This window comes from Ranitomeya imitator, chromosome 4 (assembly GCF_032444005.1).
Source record: "Ranitomeya imitator isolate aRanImi1 chromosome 4, aRanImi1.pri, whole genome shotgun sequence".
Lineage (NCBI taxonomy): Eukaryota > Metazoa > Chordata > Amphibia > Anura > Dendrobatidae > Ranitomeya > Ranitomeya imitator.
In genome coordinates, this window is record NC_091285.1 from 679764042 (window position 1) to 679772532 (window position 8491).

General features: G+C 43.4%; 1 protein-coding gene across 1 annotated transcript; it reads right to left on the reverse strand.

Moving 5' to 3' along the window:
* Nucleotides 1-1488: 1488 nt before the first annotated feature.
* Nucleotides 1489-6662, reverse strand: LOC138677325 (transmembrane 4 L6 family member 5-like). Its single transcript, XM_069767374.1, has 5 exons — nucleotides 6509-6662; nucleotides 5744-6061; nucleotides 3862-3927; nucleotides 2304-2467; nucleotides 1489-1984 (listed from the first exon to the last, which is right to left on the reverse strand). The coding sequence occupies exons 2-5, from the start codon at nucleotides 5924-5926 to the stop codon at nucleotides 1789-1791; spliced, it is 609 nt and encodes a 202-aa protein (XP_069623475.1). The 5' UTR covers nucleotides 5927-6061; nucleotides 6509-6662; the 3' UTR covers nucleotides 1489-1788.
* Between the last annotated feature and the right edge of the window lie 1829 nt (nucleotides 6663-8491).

Sequence of the window (8491 nt, forward strand, 5' to 3'; positions counted from 1 at the left end):
AAAGTAACTATATATACCCCTATGTGAATGTATTGAGCTTTAGATTCCAAAATGGGGTCATGTGTGGAAGTTTTCTGTTGTTTTGGCATCTCAGAGGCTTTCAGATGGCGTCCACAACCTATACCATGCTGCCAATTCAGATATCATGCTTTGCGCTAAGAAGGGGAACACCCCCGAAACATGTGTCTGCAAATTGAGCTTTTGCTTTGGCTTTTACCCTGTCCATATAGCAAGGATCGTTAAAGAGTCGATATTGACTTTTAGGATTGCTACTTCAAATAGGTGGAAGTAGAGTGCAAAAGATCTTCCTCTCTGAAGAGGAAATTTGTATAATTTAATGGTGTGGCCGATAAGTCTCCTTACACTGGCATGTCAACAAGGAGAAACGTTACCCCTTAAACTGTCATGCAGCATCTGTGGGTCCAAAAGGGTCACTGCACATCTAGACAAATTCCTTGAGGGTGTAAATGGGGTCTCTTGTGGGGGTTTCTGTTGTTTTTACACCGCCAAGACACTGCAAATGCGACACGGTGTCCACTATCTATCCAAGCCTGAGTTGCTCTCCAAATGGCGCTCCTTTCCATTCCACCCTGCCATGTGCCCAAACAATAGATTCTGAGAAATCATTGCATTCAGTAGAACTTGCTTAACCCCTTTCTCACTGAATTTTCTTTCATTACAGCTTGTGAAAATGAAAAATTTGAGGCTAAACCGTAATTTTAGCTGAAATGTAATTTTTCATTCCACTTCGCATTAATTTCACTTAAGCGCCTCAAGGGTTGATTACTATTGAGGGGTGCAGTTTTTTAAATGGTATCACTTTTGTTTGTTTGTTTTTTTACACATAGACTGAATGGGGCTGTACAAATACAGATGTAGTAAATTTCGTTGAAAAATTGCTGTCAAACATTTAACCCTTCTAATATCCTAACAAAATTAAATGGCGTTTCAAAAATGACGCTGATGTAAACTAGACATGTAGGAAATATAATTTATTCCATATTTTTGTGGTATGACTGTCTGTTGTAAGAACATACGAATTCAGAGTTTGAAAGTTGCAAATTTTACACAATTTTGGCAAAATGTCTGTTATTTTCATATATAAAAGCAAATTTTATCAACTCAAATTCACCACTAACATAAATTACAATGAGTCACAAAGCCATTTTCAGAATCACTGGAATTGGAAAAAGCATAACAAAGTTTTTGCTATAAAGTGACACGTCAGATGTGAAAAATGGGGCTCTGTCAACAAGGTGAAAACAGGTTTCGAGAGTAAGGGGTTAAACCATACGTTGAAATAATAAAAAAAGATAAAAAAAATATGACATACAGTAGGTGCACTGACTTTTTTACATAATTCAGATTTTTTTTTTATCACAAAAATATTCAAATTTGATATTCATCTAATCGTACTGAACTGGAAAAATTGTGTATCCAGGCAATTTGTACCGTACAGACAACGCCGAACAACAAATGTCGAAAAAATTTTCACAATTTCACCACATAGGGGACTTTTTTTAAAATTTTCCAGGACATTATATGGTAAAATGAATGGTGTCATTCAGAACTACGACTCGTCCTAAAAAAAAAAACAAGCCCTCATATGGCCACGTCGATGGCAGAATAAAAATGGTATGGCGCTTGGAAGAAGGGGAGGGAAAAAAACAAAATGCGAAAAATGAAAAGAAAAAAAAAATCACCTCGGACATGAAATGGTTAATGATAAATAATATTCGATGTATAATATTCGGTGGCGAGTTATAACAAATCTGCTCCTGTCACCTTCTAGTATAGCCTCCGTTGGCAGGTCCCGCAAAGGACGCCAAACAAGCCGTTAATCATCTGAATGGTGCAGAGGATGACTTGAATGGCGCTGGCCACCATGATGGTGGAGAAGAAGATGACGTTGAACTCAACCACTCTGATCGGTATGGTACATCGGGACCAGGATTGTCTGTGGAAGAGGTAGCTGCTCTCCAGGCTGTGAGGAGACAACGGAGAGTTATGAAAAGTGACTGAAACAACATCTCTATATATTGCCCATGGCAACCAATCATAGTACAGCTTTCATTTTACCAGAGCAACCAGTCCAGTCACAGCGGAGCTTTCATTTTACAAGAGGTACGGAAGTGATGAAAGCGGAGTTCTGATTGGTTGCTATGGGAAATAATGGGATTCTTACTAGTAGACTGTTTCCCACAAGGCCTAAAGTCTATTATTAATAATCCACATATTTCACCGATTTTAGAGGACATCTTAGAAAAATGAATAATTTCTTCCTTCCACCACTGGACACTTACTCTATATATTCCCTGTCTAGTTTGAAGGGGGATGTCCAGCGCTGCTGTCCATCGATGAACGTGTAATAACACTGAGGGCCGTGGATGAGACCAAGCAACGAGGTGACAAATCCATAGAGGGATCCACAAACAGCAATGGCCGCCAAGGCGATGGAGACCAGCATCTAGGGAAAGAGGAGTCAATGAGCTTCATTCGTGTTCATAGGCGTAATACAGACGGGGCGTAATACAGACAGGGCGTATAAGCATGGCGGTTTTTTTGAAAGTCCGTGGAAGACCTCTGTCATGGACAAGCCAGTTTCCATGGCGGTTTTCAGGGTCAAGTGACTGACGCTCAATTGCTGCCAAAAGACTTAGACTCTGGACAGATGTGGGTGACACTAAGCAGTCAGGGTGCAGATATCGGTCACCGACTTGCTTAAAGGGAGCCTTTCACCATAAATAAGTATTACCTGGTGTAAATGCCGCTGTTCTCCTGAATCCGGCAATGTTTTTCTTTTCTTCCTGCGCTCCTCCATTCCTGAGATTTGGCCTCCTCTTCCCTGTATATACATCCGATCTTGTTATTCAAGTGGGCGTGGTCCACATTTCTCTGTGGACGTCTTGAGGACCCCACCCAGTTGACTTAAAAAAACAGATTTATATCTAAGAAAAAGGAGGCCATATCTCAGGAACGCAGAGGAGCAGGGAGAAACAAAACACTTCGTCGGATTCAGGAGAACAGCGGCATTTACACCAGGGAAACCAATAACATATTTATGGAAAGTGACAGATCTGTCAGAAGGAAGATTTCTAGCCATCTATACAGCAGTATTCATCTATATTGATCATGTGAGTGACCCCCAGCAGCACACGGACTGCTTCATATAGGGTGGTCTTCTGCATTTTTGTGGCAAGGCCATGAATCTAGTCAGAACCTGGTTCTCTTATGGCGCTATCAAGCCCAGCTTTGATCAACTCTTGGTTAATATCATTGAGTTCTGTAGAACTCCAGTGTTCCATGGCGGGTTAATATCAGCGAGTTCTGTAGAACCCCAGGGTTCCGTGGAGGGTTAATATCAGCGAGTTCCGTAGAACTCCAGGGTTCCGTGGTGGGTTAATATCAGCGAGTTCCGTAGAACCCCAGGGTTCCGTGGCGGGTTAATATCAGCGAGTTCCGTAGAACCCCAGGGTTCCGTGGTGGGTTAATATCAGCAAGTTCCATAGAACCTCAGGGTTCAGTGGCGGGTTAATAGCGAGTTCCGTAGAACCCCAGGGTTCCGTGGCGGGTTAATATCAGCAAGTTCCATAGAACCTCAGGGTTCAGTGGCGGGTTAATAGCGAGTTCCGTAGAACCCCTGGGTTCCGTGGCGGGTTAATATCAGCGAGTTTTGTAGAACCCAAGGGTTCCGTTGCGGGTTACTTGGGGTCCTGTAAGCTGATACGTGGACTTGTTCAGACATGTCGCCTGAAAACAGCGCCCGACTGGCCGGTAGTGGTGGCATCACGACTCACTAATTATCCACAATGGGGTCTTCAGCATTTTTTTGGTGGTTCCTTGCTACTATCGGGATCTTACCCCACATCGATTGTTACATTTTCCTCGTCGACCGGTGAACTGTATGCAAATGGCAGGAATTAGAACCTTAGAGAAGAAAGAACAGTCAGTGAGGTCGGAGTACCGGGAGTTTATGTGACTCACATCTCACCCATTGATTTGGCCTCTAGGGGCATTTGTCCCCCTTAGGCAGAGAATAGAACCATTATGAATCATGTGCCCCCTCAGGCACTAGGACCCAGCTGCTAACCCTGCCCCTGACTCCACCCCTATGTACACATTTCATTGCTGTACGCCCAATCATCTATCCAGGCTTAAAATACGTCCTTCTTTATGGTTGTTTATCAACTGTCCAGGATCTCCCATGACGTCTGGGCTGAAATGGTCAGGGATTATGTAACCCTCGCCCAGATGTGGGTGTTCCAGTGCTCAGCGGGGGCGGGGCTTGTTGGTAACTATGTGTATGTTCAGGGCCAATCTAAACATTCCCAGATCCAGTAGACTCCCTGATATGCAATCACATAGAGATGCACTGTAGCCAGGTGCAGTCCACCTTGTAATGGCTGATAACAGAGAATACTGATAACAGAGAGGCGCTGATAACGTAAGATACAGCGAAGGTGTAAACAGGGTGAGAAATGGAAAGTTCTAAGGGTCAATGGAGGTGTAGCAGCGATCTGTGCATCCTGGCCATCAGCTTCTATGCTCTTACAGTAAAGAATCCACATAAAACTCCATATAATGCCCAAATGATAGACAATATCACATCCAAATAATACTCTCTTAATGTATCCCCGTAATACCGCCATATAGCTTATAATATTATCGTAAAGCACCCACATAAGAATCTCAATTATATATATATATATATATATATATATATATATATATATATATATATATATATATATAAACCTGCCATATTGTGCCCAAATGACATACAGTATAATAATTTCTAAATAAATTTATGCCCACATAATACTGCCATACACTGCCAAAATAATATTCAGCATCCAAATAATATTTTTCATGAACCTAGATAATACTGCTATATTGTGTGCACATTATATACTGGACAGCATAAAAATAATACTCTCTTAAAGAACCCACATAATACTGTCATATAGTGCCCAAATGTTATGCAGCATCCAAGAAATATTCTCTTAAAGAACCTACATAATGCTGCCATATAGTGCCCACATTATATACAGCGACTAAGTAACACTCAATAAATCTTCAAAATACTGACATATGATGCAGAAAGGATATAGAGCATCCAATTAATACCTTCTTAAAATACCTACATAATACTGCCATATAGCGCCAAATGATATCCAGCATCCAAATAAAATTACATAATGCCGCCATATTAAATGTTCTACAACATTGAAAAAATACATTTATTGGATCCCCATTACACTGCCATATAGGGCTCAATTGAAATACAACAATTAAATAATTATTAACGAGCTCATATAATACTGTCATATAGATCCCACAAGAAATTCTCATATTAAACCTACATTATGGTGCCCAAATTGTACTGTAACCAAATAACAATTTCTTAAAGGAGCCTCATAATACCGCCATATAGTGCCCAAATGATTTACAGCACCTAGATAATACTCTCTTAAAAGAACCAACATAATACTGTGCCTAAATAATATACTGCACCCTTCCCTTAAAGCACCCGCATAGTCACATAATACCGCCATATAGTGGCCACAATATACTGCAATTTCATCCAATAGTAATGCTGCCATATGCTGCTAAATAATCCAGGCCAGGTTTGTTTCGCTCCTGGGGTCTCTGGGGTGTAGTGATGATGCTGAGGATACCTACAAGCATTGACATCCCTGCAGCAAACCAACCTGTCCCCCATACTTTATCCTCCATCACTTACCAGAAATCCACTTCCAAAAAACCCTCCGAGATACAGCACCTCAGGCGTGAGCTTCTGCTGGGGGTCTCTCACAGCCTCGGTGGTCCATCCAGGGAAGAGCAGCAATATGTTACAGAGGATGCACAGGGCGCAGAACGGGTACAGGGAGACCCCGATAAACTTAGAACAGTCTCCTGTGCACATGGCTATGGAGGGAGACCCCAGAGACAGGAGAGCGGGGACCTCGGGAGGGTTGTGAGCTCCTCCGCCGACGGCCGCTCCTTTATTGCTTCTTGAGTCACAACCACATAAAACCGTGAAGTTTGGACCCGACGTTTCCTAGAAAGAGATAATACAGAGAATCTGGAGGAGGTGGAACTACAAATCACAGCATGCCATATTGTTGTGCCCCCTCCACATCCTACCCCTACAGACATTAATATGGAGTCTCCCCTCAGCAGATATAAGGGCTCACACTCTTCTGGGTAATCAGTAGTCAGAAGTAATCAGGCTCCTTGCATCTTCTCGCCCGACCACTTGCACCAGTGACCCCATTCCGTCACATCTCCTCCAGTCCCTTTCCCGGGCTGTCACCTCTCACCTAACAAAAATATTCAACCTTTCCCTCACTTCCGGTATTTTTCCCTCCTCATTTAAGCATGCCATCATACATCCATTACTTAAAAAACCATCCCTCGACCAAAACTGTGCCGCTAATTATAGACCTGTCTCTAATCGTCCCTTCATCTCTAAACTTCTCGAGCGCCTGGTCCACTCCCGTCTTACCCGCTATCTCTCAGATAACTCTCTTCTCGACCCTCTTCAATCTGGCTTCTGCTCTTTACACTCTACTGAAACTGCCCTCATTAAAGTCTCTAATGACCTACTAACAGCTAAATCTAATGGTCACTACTCCATGCTAATTCTCTTGGATCTATCTGCAGCATTCAACACTGTAGATCATCAGCTCCTCCTCACTATGCTCCGCTCCATCGGCCTCAAGGACACCGTTCTCTCCTGGTTCTCCTCCTATCTCTCTGACCGATCCTTCACTGTATGTTTTGCTGGTTCCTCCTCTCACCTTCCCCTTACTGTTGGGGTTCCTCAAGGATCAGTCCTAGGCCCCCTCCTCTTCTCGTTGTATACTGCCCCTATTGGACAAACAATCAGTAGATTTGGTTTCCAGTACCATCTCTATGCTGACGACACCCAATTATACACTTCTTCTCCTGATATCACACCGACCTTTTTAGAAAACACCAGTGATTGTCTTACCGCTGTCTCTAACATCATGTCCTCCCTCTATCTGAAACTGAACCTGTCAAAAACTGAGCTCCTCGTGTTCTCTCCCTCTACTAACCTACCTTTGCCTGACATTGCCATCTCCGTGTGCGGTTCCACCATTACTCCAGAGCAACATGCCCGCTGCCTTGGGGTCATCCTTGATTCTGACCTTTCATTCACCCCCCACATCCGATCACTGGCTCGCTCTTCTTATCTGCATCTCAAAAACATTTCTAGAATTCGCCCTTTTCTTACTTTCGACTCTGCAAAAACTCTTACTGTTTCACTTATTCATTCTCGTCTGGACTATTGTAACTCTCTACTAATCGCCCTCCCTCTTACCAAACTCTCCCCACTCCAATCTGTCCTGAATTCTGCAGCCAGGATCATATTCCTCACCAACCGTTACACCGATGCCTCTACCCTGTGCCAGTCATTACACTGGTTACCCATCCACTCCAGAATCCAGTACAAAACTACTACCCTTATCCACAAAGCACTCCATGGCTCAGCACCACCCTACATCTCCTCTCTGGTCTCAGTCTACCACCCTACCCGTGCCCTCCGCTCCGCTGATGACCTCAGGTTAGCATCCTCAATAATCAGAACCTCCCACTCGCGTCTCCAAGACTTTACACGTGCTGCGCCGATTCTTTGGAATGCACTACCTAGGTTAATACGATTAATCCCCACAGTTTTAAGTGTGCCCTAAATACGCATTTGTTCAGACTGTAATACCACCTCAATGCATTAACCTAACGATCCCTGTGTGGCCCATTCAAAAAAAAAAAACCATATTCAGGTTCCTCGCATCATGTTCTCATTCACTTTATGCAGTATTAGCCCTCTGTGTCGTTACTGCTACATACTTAGGCAGTTAACTGGTTCATGCAGCTTTACATGAACACCCGAGCCTTACACTATGGCCGGTCCGAATAACTAAAGCAATTGTTATCATCCACCTCTCGTGTCTCCCCTTTTCCTCATAGATTGTAAGCTTGCGAGCAGGGCCCTCATTCCTCTTATTATCTATTTTGAACTGTGATTTCTGTTATGCTGTAATGTCTATTGACTGTACAAGTCCCCTCTATAATTTGTAAAGCGCTGCGGAATATGTTGGCGCTATATACATAAAATTATTATTATTTCTGGGAAGGATTTCTATAAGATCTTGGAGGAGTCTGTGGGAATTTTTGCCCCTTCATCCAGAAGAGCGTTTGTGAGGTCAGACCCTGATGTTGGGGGAGGCCGGACTCACAAGGGCCCAATGCCGACCCCCGATAACAGCCCATAGCATTATCCCCCTCCACCATGTATACAGGGGGCACAATGCAGTCAGGAGGGAACGTTCTCCTGGAATCACCAAACCCAGACTCCTCCGTCTGACACAGATACAGAAGTGTGACCCATCACTGCACAGAACACGTCTCCTCCAGAGTCCAATATTGACGGCTTTACACCACTCCAGCCGACGCTCGGCATTGT